Source organism: Thermobia domestica, chromosome 10 (genome assembly GCF_964235325.1).
Source record: "Thermobia domestica chromosome 10, izTheDome1.hap1.1, whole genome shotgun sequence".
Taxonomy (NCBI): Eukaryota; Metazoa; Arthropoda; class Insecta; order Zygentoma; family Lepismatidae; genus Thermobia; species Thermobia domestica.
The window spans coordinates 151409481-151429497 of record NC_137463.1 but is presented as its reverse complement, the minus strand read 5'-3'; the positions used below and the strand labels follow the sequence as shown (position 1 = coordinate 151429497).

The window sequence follows — 20017 nt, the reverse complement described above, 5'->3', positions numbered from 1 at the left end:
CATCACTTTGACGGTAGAACTTAGGGGCGGAAGAGGGGAGGGGAGGGATATATGAAAACGAATAAAACTTAATAACTCTTGAACCACCCAACTGATCTCGATCAAATTTTCAACATGAGGTTTCGGCTTGGGATGGTGCTTATCTATTTACTTTGACGATAGAACTTCGGGGAGGGGAAGGGAGGAGTTAAAAAATAAATAAACTTTGTAACTCTTGAACCAAACGAGCAATCTCGATCAAATTTTTTACGTAGAAGATTTTCAGGCCTGAGATGTTTTCTATAATTTCACTTTGACGGCAGAACTTAGAGGAAGGACTGGGAGGGGTAGATACATACAAATAAAATAAAACTTAATAACTCCTGAACCACCGGGCCAATCTCGATCAAGTTTTCAACCTAGATGAAGTTCGAACCTGAGATGCTTTTTGTCATATCACTTTGACGGTGTAACTTAATAGAGGGGGTGGGGAGACACATTTAAAAATGATCGAAAATGACCGATATTTGCGTCGAATTTGTAGATTTTGGGGTCGCTAAGATGAACAATGACACTTCCGATGCCGTGGCACGCAAATGGCGAGAAAAGGGGGATATGTAAAAAATAATCGAAAATGACCAATATCAAAGAGCGCTTTAGTAATAGTAAAAAGTGACTGACTAGGGGAATATATTACTATTTTTTCTTAATTTAACCCAGCGAAGCAGGTAATTGATGCTAGTCTATATTATAAAATTGAAATGTTTGTGACTCTTAATGTTTTGAACCGCCCGACCGATCTCGATCAAATTGTTCACGTAGATGCAGTTCTGGCCTGGGTCTGTTTTTAGGTATTCACTTTGACGGTAGAACTTAGGGGGTGGGGAGATATATAAAAATAAATAAAAAACTTAACTCTTGAACCATTCGATTGATCTCGATCAAATTTTCAGCATATATGAGGTTCAGACCTGAGATGTTCTTTTCATATCACTTTTGTCGGTGAGACTTAGGGGAAGAAGAAGGGAGAGGAACACTTATAAATGATCAAAAATGACCGAAAAATGAAATGAAATCTTTGAGTTTTACGTTCCACGGTTATGCCGGTTAGGCTAAAGGAGACGGTGATGATGAGTAATGAATGAAATGCTGGAATGAAGAAAGTGGGAGGAAACGGGAGAACCCCGAGAAAACCCACGCACACGGTGTTTGTCCACCACAAAGCTCACTTGGCGCGAGCTGGGATCGAACTAGGGACCCCATGCACCAGAGGTGAACGCTCTACCACTTAGCCACCGCGGCCTATTATACTCTTGTTCATAACCAGACTACATTTCATTGCATTGTGTTGGAAAGTTGAGGGGGGGGGATCTGAGGTATCCCGTATTCTCATGGAGAAAATATGACAGGTTTATTTACGCTGGAAGATGTTAATTTCATATACGACATTTTGAAACATTTATTTATTTCATACAACATGAATTGTATCTTTGTTTTAAATTAATAGACCCCTTTTGTATTCATATTTGGCGAATGTCAGTCAGGCTTCTGGATGACTTGATCTACATTTGTTCGTTTGTTTGCCGAGCTCCTTCATGGCTAACAGTAAGCGGTTAGTGTACACGTCTTCGGCGTGGGTGACCCGGGTTTGCTTCCCGGAGGGAGATCATGTGGTTCGGATTCCACTTTAATCAGTAGGTCCCGTATAATATAGCCTCGCTGCTAAAAGGGACGTTAAACACAAAATCAACTCAACTCGTTTGCCTCTACCACACACACTACAGGGTACAACTTTCGGCCTTTTAAGTTAAAATTTTCACAGTACAAGAAGAGACAATCTAAATTTCCTGTATAGATTTTGGCGACATACCAAGGAAAAATGTCAAAACAGCGAGTATCTACGTTACGAAGCGCAATTTTCAGTCTTTTAAGTTGAAATTTTGACGGTGGAAGCACAAGATATGCTAAATTTGCTGTATAGATTTTCTCGGCGATTGAATTTAAAATTTCAAAATGGCGGCCATTTTTTCAAAACAGCAGTGAGTAGAAAATTGTTGCAAGTTGTGACAATGACAATCTTGAAACATACATCAGAAATATAAATAACATTTTAACACTTTTACCCCAAAGACATTGAAATATTTCGAAAAAACCCGATTAAACCCGAAAAAACCCAATTAAACCCGAAAATACCCGAAAAAACCCATATGGGCCCAGGTGGGTTGGGCTTTTTCAAAAAAGCCCGGGTTTTTTCAAACCCTGATCATAATTCACTTGCTTCCTCAACAAGCATAATCGTGGGACATTAAACGTAAAGATTTCGTTTTCAAGCTGTTAACCCAAATCAATCCGAATCCAAAACAATTGTATTTTCTATTGCTCATTAACGTTTTTCACAAAAAATATATAGAAAAAGACATGGGGTATCGTAATTCCATTCAAAAGTGAAACAGCAGACTCTAATACCTTAACCTAAAACGAAACCATTACATTTCGTTTGGAACTTTTCCAAAATATATACGAATATTCTGACAAGTGGCAATATAGTGTCTATTGTTGCTCTCAACGGGTCGGGTTGTAGACCAACCCGTAACCCGAATTGACTGACCCGACCCGATGATCCGACCCGACCCGTGATCCGACCCGAGCTGACCCGATTGATCCGACCCGACAACCCGACCCGAGCTGAACCGATTGACCCGACCGGACAACCCGACCCGTGCTGAACCGATTGACCCGACAACTCGACCCGAATAACCTGACCCGACAATCCGACTCGAGCTGACCCGACTGACTCGACCCAACAACCTGACCCGGCTGACCCGACCCGTAACACGGCCCGAGCTGATCCGACCCAGGGTACTGATACCAATATCTGACGTGGGCAGAGGGTCTTCTCGGCCGTTCGAGCAGGTGAGAACACTGATCTTGAAGAAAAATTTCGTCACATACAACTAAAGCAAGAAAAAATTAATTTCTCCCACGTCAGACATTGGTATCGGTTATAAAAAGAAATAACCAAACCTCAAAAGTGCCAAATATTCATTAAGATGCATATACAAATCTCCCGCTTGATCTAGCTAGTGGTTAACGTGTAAGACTTCGGTACACGTGCTCCAGGTTTAATTCCCAATGAGAGTGCATTTTTGCGTTCACCAGTGTCATTACCTTAGTGCTCTCAAAAGGGTCGGGTTGACCTGGCCCGACGGGTCAGCTCGGGTTGGGCTGTCGTGTCGGGTCAATCGGTTCAGCTCGGGTCGGGTTGTTGGGTCGGATCAATCGGGTCAGTTCGGGTCGGGGCGGGTCACGAGTCGGATCGGGTCGGTCCACAACCCAACCCGTTGAGAGCACTAATAGACACTATATTGCCACTTGACAGAATGTCCGTATATATTTTGGAAAAGTTCCAAACGAAATGTAATGGTTTCGTTTTAGGTTAAGGTATTACGAGTCTGCTGTTTCACTTTTGAATGGAATTACGATACCCCATTTTTTGTGAAAAACGTTAATGAGCAATAGAAAATACAATTGTTTTGGATTCGGATAGGTTTGGGTTAACAGCTTGAAAATGAAATCTTTACGTTTAATGTCCCACGATTATGCCTGTTGAGGAAGCAAGTGAATTATGATGGACGAAATGGTGGAATGAGAAAGTGGGAGTGTCCTGAGAAAACCCACGAACACGATGTTGTCCGTCTCAACCTTACTTGCCTTGGGAACGAACCAGGCACCCCATTCATCAGATAGTTCAGTAGGCGGAGACTCAGTTTCGATTCCCTGTGGGAGAGCCTTTGAAATATTAAATGTCCTCGCTGTATCTGTGTTCGTGTCCCTGTCGTTCAAGGTTGCTAGAAATACCTCTAAAATGAGAATAACCGTACATAATAGAGATAAGTTACGGAGGTACTTTCGGTCTTTTTTTAAAAAAAATAAACTTGAATTTCCTGGACTATAGTATTTTATCATGACGGAAATCGGTATTTTATCCTTAACAAAATATTGCAATCGTAAACGTTTGAAATTTGCTACATAGACGAGTGTTTCATGACTTGTACTTAAAAGAGCGATCTTAGGGTAGTGGCTTGAGCATTCGTTTCGTAAGTTAGGGGTCCGCGGTTTGTGTCCCTCCGAGGATATTCAGAAAATTTTTATAATTTAGAATATAGATATTTCTGAAGTATAACAACATGAAAAATAGTCAATTTCTCTCGTTCTTACAAGTTAGAGTTGAAAAGACTTTCTCCACAAGGAAAAAACTAAAAACATAACGTCACAGTCTACAATTTCGATTTCTACTGTCTGAAAACCGCGTGTTTCGCAAACAATTCATGGATATAAACGGGTCATCTTTCAGGCCTAGTATGAGTTACAAATTTGTCTGAAATGTCATTGTGGAATTCTTATTAAGTTCTTCCACTAAATAGAAATAATAATAATATTTTCGTTCGCCATTTTCAACACGTTCCGTATATTCGTTCAAAAAAATAGGTAAATAAGAACAATTCTCGTTTTATATTTGTTTCTATATTTTGTTAAAATATCAATATAACGCATACATAATCCAATGTCTTTTATACAAACAAAGGGTGATCGTGATGACAAATCCTACTTAGTTTCTGTTAAGGCATCCGAAGTTTCGATTTTCATATTGTCCAGTAGCTAACACCTTCTTTTCCCCCCTTTTCTTTTCAAAGTATCTCTTATAACGCAATTCATCCTTATAGAATATCTGAAACTTTTCTTTTTATTTTTCTTAACTTGAGTATGCCAATTTGCATTGGAATAGGAAGTAATATTGAGGTGTCAAATATACAGTAATAATAATAATAATCATAATCATAATCATCATCATCATATAGAAGACAAATTCTGTATGACGACACATTGTATTAAAATCTGTAAAATTGCCCATCGCGTTAGGCAGAAGTTACAAAATACCCGGGATTGGAGAGAAGTGTCAGGACCATCAGGACATACCCTCTGCATACGTCTTTACAACTAGCTAAATGTTATAACGGAAAGTTTCGAGGTAAATTTCATGTGGAAAGTAGGGATACAGACGTCACAAGAGCCGTAAGAAAATTTGTTTTTAAGTAATGGTTATACTGTTTAAGCTACAGAAGACGTCGATGATGAGAATGAAAGAAATATTGGAATAAAGAAAGTGGGAGGACCGGTGAAAACCTTCACACAGGGTGTTTGTTCAGCACAATGTCCACTAGGCGGGAACTGGGTGGAAGAGGGTGAACCATTAAATTAACAACACTTCAGTAATAATAATAATAATAATAATAATAATAATAATAATAATAATAATAATAATAATAATAATAATAATAATAATAATAATGGTGTTAAAATTTTAAAGTGGCACTAAATTTTGGCAAAACTTACTTAAAGTAGGGATTTCGGAGAGGAGATTCCGTACCTTCAAGACACACCCCTGCAACCACCCACATTTTAAACAAAAGCTTTCCATTCAAGTTTCATGTAGAGAGTGTTCTACTTTTTGTTTTAAGAAAAATAACTAATAAAAATAACTGAACATCACTCAACAGTAAAGCATATAATAAACTAATTTTTAGGATATGCTGAGATAATTATAAAAGCTTTGCTACAAAAATACCTACACAGACCATAATTCAATGATCTCTTAAATACAAAGTAACAAAAAGCCTATAAGATTCAGTCTACAGAGTAATAGTTACTTAAAGAATGGACATACACTATTTCGAGAATCGAGACAAGACGAGAAATGTTTACGATACTTTTCGTCTCGTCTCGATTCTCATCTCCAAAGTGAGACGATAATTTGAGTTAGCGTTGTCCCGTCTCGAATGTAAAATGTTAATTCTCTTCCTTTGTTCGTTTTAGAAACGAGATGAAAAATTCCTCTTCTCGTGGACAACATTAAACAAAACCAAAACATTCTTGTCAAATGTCACGATTCTGTTTGTAATGATATGAACTGAATGATAATTAGCACCTAGCTTTAATCTTCTACGAGATAATAATAATTATTATTACTATTATTATTCATGAAGATTTGATAGTTCAAGTATTGAAACATCCAGGTATTCAAATATCTGAATATAATAAAACGTGTGTCATCGTCGATCAATCGCCATCAAAAATCCTAAGTAAACAAAAAATACGCCCGACCTTGATTCGAACCACGAACCTCCAGATTACTGATTCGGCGCCTTGACTACTGAACCGCTTGCAAAGTTGTATTTCTTCGTTTGAGAACGTCTTTCGTATTACCTTTATGATGATATAAGTGAATAATCTTCGGCAAAGTTTTTATTAATAACTTGAGTTGTTCTTAAACCTTTGGTTCACAAGTTTATTTCTTCTCCAGACGAAACCACAGATATGACCGATTTAATTCTCATACTCTGCATTTGTTTGATAGTAGTCGTCATTACCTGATCAATGATTTATATCCGCCACGATACATTGCAACTAAGTTACAAGAGGTTTACGTCCTATGTGAACGGCGCATCCACCGAGTCAACTTTTGGAATATCTCTTTTAACGTCGCTAAAGGAGACTTCTGTAAACGAGTACGTAGAGTTCTCCGTAGCAGAATGGATAAAGTCATGGTTCAATAACTACAAGGTTCGTGGTTCCAAACCCGTCTCGGAAGTTTCAGATTTTTAAAATTCGGAATCCCTCTCTGTCTCCATACTTGAATCTCTCTCTCTCTCTCGATGTCGCCCAGGAATTCATATGCCTTGTGATCAAACCTTTGACTGTTGAAACCATACCTTTACTTGTCTTCTTCTTTATTACCACAAATTGCAATGAAAATAAATCCACTTGCAAATTTGTAATATTGTATAGTATAATGTCTTAGCCGCCAAACTTTTGTGTTCCCGGAAGAAGGAAACGAAAAAACAAGTACTACGAACTTTAATCTAGAACTTATCATAAGAAAGTTTTTTATTCCTCTCTCTCTCTCTCTCTCTCTCTCTCTCTCTGAGATTTCCATCCCTTTTGGCCTTTGGGACGAATCACTGACAAAAAGTGCACACATGACCGCTATATGCAGACATGCTCTTAGTCAGAGTCAGATATTGTAAAGGAAACGAGTTTTTGATATTATTATTATTATTATTAGTAATAGTAGTAGTAGTATTATTGGAATTGTGTTTGCAACTATGGCCCTATCGCTTTTTCTTGCATGGGAGGCCCGGAAGTTCCATTCGCCAGTGATATCCCTTATTCTGGGTTTGTCTCTATTTCCGTTTCGTATGAATGTTTGTTTTTGTGCTGTTAGGCTTTTATATTAAACATTTACTTTAGGTAACTTTTTACGAGATTTTTGTTTGAAAAAGGAGATAAAAAATATTTCGTCTCGTATCTGTTTCTTACCATTGATCTTATTTGAACTGCTTTAGTAAGATCATTTTGTAACTTATGTCGTCCATTGCCTTCACGATAACAAACTTCTCATTCTTAACAATTTATTTTATTCTCTTATTTGCAGTTTGCATATTTGTCAGAAAATTGTGGTTTGGTCCAATGCCTTTTTAATGCTCAAGCACTCCAGCTGCAGTTTTTGGGTTGCCTACTATTGCAGGAAAGGGAGCAAGTGGTAATGCACTTTTGGAGTCGTGTATACAATAAATTTCCCAATTGCACATTAAAAAATCTAAAAGATTCTGAGTGATGTTGAGCTACAAAAACTTGTTCTCACAGTTGGTAATAAGTTGTGTGGGCTGAGTTATTTCTATCTATGACCTGCGATGAGTGCTTTTCACACTTTTGGAGTATTGACCATCTTATAAAAAATCTTCTTTGATATGCGATACAACGGAAGATTGAAAACTTTTATCCCGTGGCTTTTCAGTGTGTTGCAGGAGAAAGTAAAGTGAATGAATGTTTAAACCATTTGCTTTCATGCTTTCCCCATATTCTTTTTTACAATAAAGGAATGATAAATCTCAATAAAGTAATGCTATGCTCAAAAAGTAAAATAAGGTAACATTACTACTAATAAAATATGTTGAATACCTCTGTTTTCAAGATTGAAGTCTTTCTGTACTCTGTTGTATCCAATTAAACCGGAAGAGGTTAAAAGTTGCGATTTCAGGTTAAAACACTGAACTTATAATAAATAAAATGGAAGTAAAGAGCAACAAGCAGTTTATTTGACATGGATTTGGTACCGCATGAATACGTTTATTCTTTGGGTTTTCGTCTATTGCAACTGAAAGTGATAGAATCAATTAGCATTTTCAATGCGAGTTGTAATAAAAAAATGTGGTGGATGTAGTTATACAGCTCCAACTATCGGCATTTTATCTATTTCAACTATAATCTGTTTCACGTAACCTGATAGGAAAAAGAAGTTTTCCCCCACCACGCTCAAGTACAGGTGAATGTTGGTGTTCGTTCTTCCACCATCAGCCTCAGCACACGGAAGTATAGAGTGTATCTAAATATGTCTAAATAATAAATTACAACTTTCATAATAACACTACGTACTTTAAAACACTTAATTACATTTGGCTGTATTAGTGATGTAAGTAACACATGTGTTATTATAATGGAAATTTTATTGCACAGTTGTATTGTTTATTTTCCTTCTTCTTGGCAGTCAAGCTTGAGACATAATGTTGGAATAGCAAGGGATGGCAGGGTTAGCAATTGAATGGGTGTTTACTTATTAATACAATAATTTCATCGAAAACCGAAAATGAAATCTTTATAAGTTTTATGTCCCACGGTTATGCCGGCTAGGCTAAAGGAGACGGTGGTGATGAGACGGTGATGATGAGAAATGAATGAGACAGTGGAATGAAGAAAGTGGGAGGAAACGGGAGAACTCGAGAAAACCCACGCATACGCTGTAAAATCAAAAACCAAGTGCTATACGTATGGGTAAATTATCAGAGCGTTAAGGCAACAATAGAACCTGAAATGCTAAAAAAAAAAAAAAAAAAAAAAAAAAAAAAAAAAAAACACTTCTCGTTTCCTCTCTCATTATCAAATGTTCTTACATTAAAAAGAACAGGAAGAAAATATATATACACTGATAATAGAGTTCCAATAATAATTTTGTTTGCTGAGCCTCTTGCAGAAGAGGAGAAAATAACATTTTACTGTCTTAGAAATATTATCGGTCTCCATTAATAAGAATAATCATTTGCAATAATTAAGTTGCAAGAGAGAGACGGTTATGGCGTGCAGAATATAAAATGAAGTGAAATCTTTGAGTTTTACATCCCACAGTTATGCCGGCTAGGCTAAAGGAGACGGTGATAATGAAAAATGAAAGAAATGATGGAATGAAGAAAGTGGAAGGAAACGGAAGATCTCCAAGGAAACCCGCGCACGCGGTGTGTGTCCACCACAAAGTTCACTTGTTGCTCTACCACTGAGCCACAGCGGCCCCAAGCGTGCAGGATAGTCTAATGTTGTAAGAAGAGTTGATTATTGTACAGAGAAAAAAAGAGTAACGATGAATACGAGTTTGTTCAATTATACAAAAATAACAAACGCTTTGCTTAGGGCTCAAAGACTCATCGTAGCAGAAACAAACATTTCCATTAGATTTTAGCCTGCGAAAAGTCAATGTGACAGGTTTGTTATCAACCATCCTTCAAAGATCCGCTTTACATTGTCCGGAAGCCGAAAGCCCACCTAATAGTCTCTTTCACCTAGACTTTTTGAATAGGACTTAGTGACTGAGTGCGTATTTCCCATACAAACAATGTGTCATGCTTATCTTATATATATTAACTTTACTAATTCTATTCGGTGACCTGTAGTTGTTGTGAAATAAAAGCTTATATAGCGTTTTAATTCACCTGAATGTATGCCTCTTTTGCTCCAAATCTTTTTATCAACATTTTATTTTCGAAACCCGGCAGTTTCCGTTTTGGTATTCGTGTTAGGGATCAACTTCTATATTCATACAAAATTGAGCGCATTGAGGTTTTATCGATTTTAATGTTTTCGAAAATTGTTAAGACAATAAAATGTTTTACAGTAGGGTGAACTTTAGCACATAAATAGTATGCAATACTTTTCTACAGGACAAAAATTAAAAACAGTAGTTGATTGTTTCTCGGGGTTGATGGTAAAACGAACAGCAGTGCTTTCTCAACATCAAATGCGAGCGAATTGACGTACGAATTTAGAGTTTACACGATTCTGTTTATTAGAAAGGTTTTCCTCCCTGCGAAGGTCAGCGACTTCCTTTCCCCTTCTGCAGTGGTAAATGGTGGGAGATAGGGGAGTTTCCTATCAGGTTGTCTGGAACAGACTTTAAAAAGATCTTTACAAAGAAGTAAACGTCTCATACTTTCCGTACAAAGCATTTTAATCGTCGTTTTGCAAATGACAAGAGTGCGAAATATGTTTCCCACAACTTGCCACACCTCACTTTTGATTCGCGAGTTTTTAACTGAAAAAAGTCTATATCCGCCATACGCTCTGGATATTACGCTATAGGACGTCTGACTTTCCGAAAATCGAAATCGTGCTAAAAGGAAGACGTTTTGACACTATTTCCGGCATCCAAAGGATGATGTCGGTGCTGCTGAAGACACTGAGGAAACAAGACTACCATAAAAGCTTCCAATCGTGTAATCAACGTTAAGGCAACGGATGCACTTTGAAGGAGATTGATTCATACTTAATATAAGCTTATTACGTTGTTCGTAACAAAATGATTCATCGTACTTTTTGATCACACTTCGTATTAATGTCCATAGAGCAAAAGCAGTAATAGCATGTAATGCTTTAATTGGCATATCTTGAAAGTCTACCGTACTTTCACACTGTAAAATGAAACTCATTTGTTCTGATTTTCATTTCTTCGGAAACCATTACTAGAAATTACTGGGAGAAAAAGAAGGCAGTTCCATTAGAGCTCTAACAAGTATCCAGGCAAATATTATTATTAGATTATTATTATATATTAAATAAAATTAGGGAACACTGTTGTATAATTACTCCAACAGGTGTGTTTTAGGTTAATTAATGATAAGGAATGAGAATTTTCACATAATTGATAATATGATTTTTTATGCAAACATTTGCGATATCGCGAATTTTACAAGTGTTGCTAGGGGGCGCGTTTCTGTCAAAAAACACCCATTTTACGGACTTGCATTAAATACCCCTTTTATATGGCAACACTGCATCAACATCGTCACATTTTCGCACCACTGGAAAAATGTTGATGCATAATGTACATATACACAGGAATTCACCCGCAGGAAATCAGTTTTCTGCAACAGGATATTGATTTTCTTTATTTTGCAGATTTTTTATTTTATACTTACAGTAAATTCTTTCGCTACTACACAAAAACTTACAAGTTCCAGCATTGGTCATGATCTCGAAAATATCTACATTGAACATGCTTACATTTGTTTCAAGTCTCAGGTCTTTATCATTCTTCGATCAAAAGGTATACACAATCAAATTTTGGGTTGCACAACTTTACGGACGCACTGTATTAATAGATGGCATATCAATACATAAATAAGTAATCTCGGAAATAATTATAAAATTGTCCTTTCTTACCCTTACTAACACTATGTTATTGTATTGTAATGGTATTTTAAATGTAATCAGAAAATGTGTTGAACATTCAATACTTGTTAGTTATGTATTTTACAATGAAATGCCGGTAGCATGTATCTAATATTCAGATGTTTGACACTTCCAATAATGTAAATTGTAATATATGTATGTATTTTCCTTTCTTTTTACCAGAAAAGTGATTTCGACGCATACGTCTGTCGACAACAGTGGGAACGTTTACAAGAGGAGTCTACCGACAAGCCAAGACGCGAGTCAGCGTCACAAATTGATGAGTTTTTCGAGCAGTCTACGGATGGACGGCTTACGGTTCGTTCCCGAAGTGTTGTTAGTTATGTGCCTTTGAAATCTTCCCACGGATCTACGATAATGGATGACGATGTTTTTCTAAGACCATTAGAACCTTTTCAAAACAACATGGGGTCTTCATTATGGGATGATATTGCTTCCAGTATACAGAAACTTGACCCTCAAAATGCTACTATTTTGCCAAAACCAGAAAATGAATCATCCATCCAAGAAGAGTGTGCTATTAGAGATTTCAGCGTGCCACTTTTAAGTTCACAAAATGTTATTCCTGATAATAATATAAAATCTGAACGGTTAAGTCCTGTTAATCAGCCACAACAATCAACATTGGTGCCACATTCACCTAACCTCCGTCAAGAACAAAGTTTTCATTTGCGAATGAGCCATAACTTTTTGTTACCACATGAACAACATTTATTACGTAATCAACCCGAATGTAGTGTAGCAAAGTTTTCGGGTTCGGTGGATCCGGTGTTGATATCTCGTGGATATATACCTCCTACACCTCCAAGTTCGGAACCAGGTTCACCTGGAGCTGATAGGACAAGCGTAAATAGAAGGACACCTCCACCTCCTTATCCAGCGCCAATAACTAATAATATTTTAAATACTGTATCAGTTCCACCCAGTCATCTTATGTTTAGTGATACGTTATCAGCAACAATTCCAGTAAAGTCTATGTCAGTGAATGCCTCACCTACCACCAGTACTGTGACTACAATTAAATACAATCGACGAAACAACCCCGAGCTAGAGAAAAGGAGAATACACCATTGTGACTTTCCCGGTGAGTAACTTTCAATATTTATTCAACTTTTTACAGTAAAATTTTTTGGGTACTCTTTAGCTATTTGAGCTATGTGCACTAACTGTAAGCTTGGTAAAACATGTTCAGTGAACTAACCGATAAATATGACTGTCATTGTTCGACTATTATTATAGATGACCTTAATTATTTATTACAAGCAAAAATGGTAATAATGACAAGCGATTTTCTTTTACCTGGATTCAGTGACCCAAGAATAGGTTCCGTTTCTTCGACCATATGTTCACATTGAAGTTGATATAAATCAACTATTTCTGTTTCAACGTTGATCATCATAGATCAAAAATGATAATATACCAGTATAATGAGGACTGGCTCTTTCCCACTTAGATTTACTGTTCCAAGAGTGAGTTCCATCTCTCTACTAGTGCCAAAAACAGCAGAAATCTACTACTACTTCCAGGTTCAATATAGATGCCTATAAGGTGAAAATGGTAATGCAAAGGAGATATGGCTTTAATTATAAATTCATCTCAAGAATAAATTTAACCTCAAACCTTATCCCTTTTGTTCAAACCAGAAGTGATGGAAATGCAATTCTCGTTTGCAAGATTGATCACTACAGGGATTGTTAGATATCGAGAAGTGGATTTCTTTTACAGCTGCAGTATCTAAAGTATAGATTCTCTCTCTGCTCTTATCTCGCTACTAAAACCGGAATAAGTTGAAATTTACTACCACTTTCGGTTTATATATTTATTCCGATAGGGCTAAACCTGCAACAAATGGCGGTAAAAAGTATTTTTAGAAATTCACGATCCTGATAATACATTCTATTTCAGGAATTTTCATTCTTCTATGGAAACCGGAAGTACTAAGAATTAGTACTAATTCTGGTTTTAATATTCATTCCTGGAGAACAAAAGCTGTAAGAGATGAGATAAATTCTTAATTGATATGCGTCCGAAGAACGGGTGCCTTCTCTAATCTTGTGTTGTAATAACTTATAATAAATTTATTACTTCTGTTTTCGGTATAGAATCCAAATATTTGGAAATCTACCACAGTTTTACAATGTAAAACAAAATTCATATTCTGTGTTATTTTCAGAATAACATATTATGAAACAAACATAGATGTGTGGTCGTGAAACCAAAATTCCCTTCGTGCTGTGACACTCTTTGGAACTACGTATACTAATAACTCTTTAAGAAAAGATTCCGAAACATTTGTTAGACTTCCAAATTATGTAGTGCATAAGTATAAAAATTATGTACAAGGATTATGTCCGTTCGCTTGAATATCATAATGACATGCTATTATATTCATTTTTCATTATTATTATTATGATCGATTAAACAGAAAATAAGTGTTATTGACTGACTGTCAATATTTTAACTTTTATTTAACTAGTACGTTAGGGTGATCCTTAGGTATATGGGAAAAAAATAAATTTTCAAATTTTTTCCGCCCCACCCCGTATTTGTTTTCCTTTCGTAATTAAAACAACATACACAAAATTTCACAAAAATCCATCAACGTTATCACGTGCCGCAAAGCTCTTGATTTCTGCAAATAAAAAATCCATTTGAATTTCCAAGTTCTCGTTTTACCATTTGTCAGTAAACGTATAATAATCACTACAAGTGTAAATAGAACAATATAAAACTTTCCTCCGTAATTCAGAATTTAATGGTGTTCAAATACAGTTACTTGGTTATCAGGCAACAAGTTAGTAGTATCTTAATCATCGTTCGTATATATAGTACTTATAGTAATACATAGTGTTTTGAACCACTGTGAAAAAGATATTTTGATTTCTTTCTCATGTCACTTGCTTTGTTATATATATTAAAATTTATAGACCAAGGGCCAAGGGTGATAACTCCCCCCCCCCTAGGGAACTTTTGCCACTATATTAGAAATGTTCCTTAGGGTTCTTATGATCTAAAAATAGTTGTTGGTCAACACATAAGTGCAACACTTGGGTCCTGGGACTCTTAACCCTTCAACACCCGTGTATATTTAGAAGCATCAATGGGATCTCTTTAAATAACCGTAGATCAGACCGTTAGTGCAACACTGGAACAAGTTATACCTCGATCGATTTGTAATATTGTAGGCTTTTCAGTTTACGTAATGAACGGAACATTTCTGTGTACAAAGGAAAACTAACTGAGGGATCTTTAAGAAAATTTCCCTTAAAAACGTCCCTTCTCGCGATTCATTTTAGTTATTACATGGTAACACTGCAAACGGTAAATAATAACACGTATTTAGGTGTCCTATTTGATGTTCAACTTAAGCTGAAAATTTCACCTTGATCCATCAAATAGCAGCAGAGAAAATATATTTTTTTTATAGTTTTCACAGAGTTCACAATAATAATAGATTTTCATGGAAGTACGAGTATGACTTAGTGTCAATATTCAGACCGTCAGTGGAACACTGGAACAAGTTATACCTCGATCGATTTGTAAGAGTCTAGGCTTTCAGTTTACGTAACGAACGAGACATTTCTGCGTACAAAGGAAAAATAATTGAGGGATATTTCAGAAAATTTCCCTTTAAAAAGTCGATTTTCGCGATTCTTTTAGTTATTATATGGCAACACTGCAAACTAGGTGAATAATAAAATATATTTAGGTGTTCTGTTTTACATTCAACTTAAACTGAAAATATCGTCTTAATCCATCAAATAGCAAAAGAGGAAATATGAATTTTATAGTCTTCACAGGGATCATAATAATTGATCTTCACGGAAGTACGAGTACGACTTTGTATCAATGTGCAGTTATTACATGGCAACGCTGCAAACTAGGTGAATAATAAAATGTATTTAGATGTTCTGTTTATGTTCAACTTAAACTGAAAATTTCGGTTTCATCCATCAAATAGCAGCAGAGAAAATATGTATTTTATAGTCTTCACAGGGTTCATAGTGGAAGTACAAGTACCACTTTGTGTCAACGTACAGTTATTACATGGCAACACTGCAAACTACGTGAATAGCAAAATGATTTTATGTGTCTTATTTTATATTCAACTTAAACTGAAACTTTCGTCTTGATCCATCAAATAGCAGCAGAGGAAATTTGAGTTTTATAGTCTTCAGAGAGTTCATAATAATTGATTTGCATGGCAGTACGAGTATGACTTTGTGTCAATGTTCCGTTTTATTTTTCTATAAAAAAAACAAGTGATATGAATTATTCTAGTTTATTTTCTCATTCGTTATATGACCGATTCCCAGTACCGAGAAATCCCCTAGGAAGGTTTTATGGTTGGTTTGTCTAGGACACAATAGAAAATATTTCAAAGCAATATTTTTACTGTTCTGCGGTTCCATTATGTTCCTTTGAAAATACTTGTTGTTTTGGTATTCTACAATAAATACACTTCTAAACATGCCAGTTGGTATGTGAAGTTATCAAACAACTCTCGAAGTTATTGCGTAGGGCATATATTCTTATTACATGTGCACACAGGTAATCGCACTTAATGTAGTATGTAATACGTAGTTTTTTAATTGCCGTAATATTAAACAATTTGTTAAATTCTTTGTGTTCGTGTATGTCTGTAAATTGATAATAGTAGATAATAGTAGCACATTCGCCCTGAAATCCACTATTCTCTGTTATAGTTCTCAATTATTCTGGAGAAGAATGACAAACAAAGAGAAACCAGTCAGACAGACGACAACTGCAACAAGAATAGGGATTACTGTTGTGAAAAGTCGAAACTTCTATGTAATACACTACGCATAAAACGAAACTGACATGAGGACGACAAATTTCATTAAAAAAAAGAAAAAAAACTTCCATCAAAACTTTCAGGTCAAAGTACTGCGGCAAGAAACTGACACTGCAAAACTGCACCGATTAACATCAATTTGCATCCAAATCCCCACAGAATACGATAGAAACAGACACGGTCTATCGCTAGGACTACCAAGGTTTCGCAAAATTATGACGATTCCTAAGTCAGTCTGCTGAATCATGTATAGCGGAAAATTGTACACTCTTAGTGGATAATTCACCATATTTGGAGCGTACTGCTAGACGGCAATTTGTTATCTGTGCTTGCTCCGTCCAGCCATGTTTATTATACATTAATACAGCTCATGGACGTAAAAGTCTTATACTACACATGTTCATTTATTAGTGCATTACGAGTCTGTAAACTGCTAACAAACTATATGTAATACTAATACTACAACTAATACTGCTAATACTACTATTACTATTACGATTACGAATGCTAGTGCTAATTCCAATATTGCTGCCACTGCTACTACTTTTACTATTACCAGTACTGCTACTACCCATTACAATACTAATACGACAGCAAATACCACTACTGCTAATACTAGTAATACGAAAACAAAGCAATGAAAATGAAATCTTTGAGTTTTACGTCCCACAGTTATGCCGGCTAGGCTAAAGGAGACGGTGATGGTGAAAAAGAAATGAAATGGTGGAATGAATAAAGTGGGAGGAAACGGGAGAACGCCGAGAAAATCCTCCACACGGTGTTTGTCCACCACAAAGTTCATAGAGAATGCTCAACCACTGAGCAACCGTTCCAGGAACACCTAATCGGCTCGGCGTCTTCGTAATTTATCTGATCATTATATTCTGTTATGTTTGTAGTATCATACTATAAAAAATACAGGAACATGTAACATTTGGAATTTCCTTTGACAATTGAACATTAGTACAAATTGCATTGATCTTATGAGCACGCAAGTTCACGGTTTTGACTTCCGTGGTCTAATGGTAGAGTACCAAATTCTACTTAGTAGGTCAAGTACTTGACTTTATCATATGTTCTTTAGATAGCTACGGCTCAGGCCGTATGGATGATGATGGGATGAATTGGTGGAATGAATACAGTGGGAGGAATCGGGACTCCCACGCACACGGTGTTTGTCCACCACAAAGCTCACATAGCACGAGCTCGGATTGATTCGATGACCTCTAGCACCAGATATGAGTGCTTTACCTACTGAGCCACCGTTGTCCCTCGTAGATCAAGCATCGGTTAACATTCTACGCAGCCCTGCCATAATAAGTAGCATTTCTCCGTTTTTTCTGTACTTAGAAGGTAAATTCGGTACCACCAGACATGTCAACTCTGACGCGAAGTCGTAGCAGTTGTAGTCGTATTAGGAGTGGTTTGTAGTAGTATTAGTAGAAGTAGTAGTGGTAGTAGAAGTAGTAATAGTAGTAGTATTACAGTACTTTGCAGTCTTGAATAAAGAGTCAGTTTCCCAAACACATCACGATTAACATAGGCTGACAACATTAGTTTCCGATCCGTCTTTCAGAGTGTTTGGGCCGGGCCGGCCCGGAAATACATTTGCCCGGTTCGGCCCTATAGCATTTCTGTCCGACCTGGAATGTGCACGGCCCGGTTCGGCCCGGTCCAGTTTGATATTACTTGAAAGAATTTGCTATTTTCTGAAACGGGCAGGGCCAGGCCGGGTAATCCGCCGGGTCAAACGGGCGCACCCGGCCCGTGTAGGGCTCTGCTTGTATGTGCAGATGTAGTGTGCAGTGCTTCCAACCATCTACCAAGGTCTCATTGTTTCCGTCACAAACTGAATTGCTGCTGTCCTGCAAACCAAAAGTGGACACATGAAATATTAAGTAGGTGGTCATAACGTTCTGGCTAGTCAGTATCTATTCCTACATGATTGAGTTTTTTTTATAATCTTTAGCATTGAAAGGCAAGAAAGTCACAATGTTCATATTGACAAAGTAATCAACGAATACCTCTTCCAAATTTTTTGTCGGTTTGGAAAATTGTGAGCAGGTTCCAGAAATTTTTATGGGTTTTGATATATTACTTGTGAACATTTTATTCTAATTTATTTAGGAAAAATCTGTTTCTGTTGATATTTTCTTGGTTCAATGTATAATTGCTTAATAATAATAAATTATTATACGCATTTTTTCCCCATAATATGAACAAGTAGTGACTGACTAGATGGAACATCATAAGTCAAAACTGTATTTTCTATAAATTTTAGGTGCCTTCATGAACTTGGAAGGAGAGTCCCTTTTAATATTTTAGTTGGGAGGTCCATGCGCGCTTAGTTAGGCTACTGTAAATATATTTAAAAAAATCATTAACATACGTAAAAATATGTGAACATATTTACAAGTGTATTTTATTTCTGCGTCATTTACTCAGTTAAAAAGATATATATGTTTCATTTATTTATGTTCCAGGTGCTTATTCTAGGTTGCTCTGAAAAAATTATGCTTAACTGCAAAATTATTATCACTTACTTGCCACAGACAGTTCAAATTTTCACAAGGAAGAAATGAAAATGTATTCCAAGAAAATAGAAATCACATAATAATAATAATAATAATAATAATAATAATAATAATAATAATAATAATAATAATAATAATAAAACCCTCAGTTTCTTCCCTGAGGAATTTATCTCAGGAATGGGAAGGTATCTACCCTGGACTCAACAAGGCACCATCCCAGCATTTGCCTTAAGAAAGACCAAGGATAATCAGGGGAAAAAACATCAGTTAAGACGACATAAAATGATATTTCCTTGCAAAGTTGTGCAGAATTTTTATACATCGAATTCTATTTGTTTCTGCCTTAAATAAAGATGCAAAATGAAATTTCCGTAGGTATAAATTATTAGAAAGTCATATTGTTTCTCTTCTGCTGTCCTTTTATTTGGAGTCTCGTAGTTAGTTAATTAGAAATTATGTAGGTGCGTCATCAAAATGTAAAAATGTGTACAGTAGACGGAAAGTATGTAACAGACTTCAAAATATGTAAAAATATGTAACGTGATTTTGATTTAAATGGCTCCTCACATCAATTTTCCAGCATTTCTGATTTTCACCAACGTACATACAAAGAAAAATGTAAGAACATAAAATCCGTGGCTTAGTTGTAAGCTATCCTTAATACTCGTGAATCTGTTTTACTTCAAACAGAAATTCGGTCCTCATCTAGAGTATGTTTGTTTTTACTTTGCACGCTCCCCGCCTAAAGAATGGATCTGTCTGCAATGCCTTGTTGCCACACCAGGGTTGAGTTAAGAGTTATAATACGCTAGGAAACAGCAAAACGCCACTCCTCTCACAAATCACGGTAACACATTTCTGCGATTGTGGCAACTAAACATTTCAAATACACATGGCCGGATTAACCCATCTAGAGGCCCGGGGCTAGAATAAATGTGATCCCTGCTGACGTCGTCTAATAGATACATTTCTGTGAAAGTACAGTAGGAAAATTAAGGGAATATGTTTCATATTTGTGTCATATTTTATCTTCTGATGATGATTGTATCTTGATCAGAGTGGAGGCTCGGGGGTACAGACAGACCCTCTAAGATTCCCATTAATCATACCCTGC

At 36.3% G+C, this 20017-nt stretch overlaps 1 protein-coding gene across 2 annotated transcripts in view; it reads left to right on the top strand.

Moving 5' to 3' along the window:
- The window catches only part of LOC145662773 (uncharacterized), a 356070-nt gene that overhangs the window by 242637 nt on the left and 93416 nt on the right, over nucleotides 1–20017 (top strand). For both annotated transcript variants that reach the window (XM_081728643.1, XM_081728642.1), the window contains one exon: nucleotides 11716–12637. In XM_081728643.1, the coding sequence (XP_081584769.1) occupies nucleotides 11716–12637 (922 nt within the window). The remainder of the gene's footprint in view (nucleotides 1–11715; nucleotides 12638–20017) is intronic.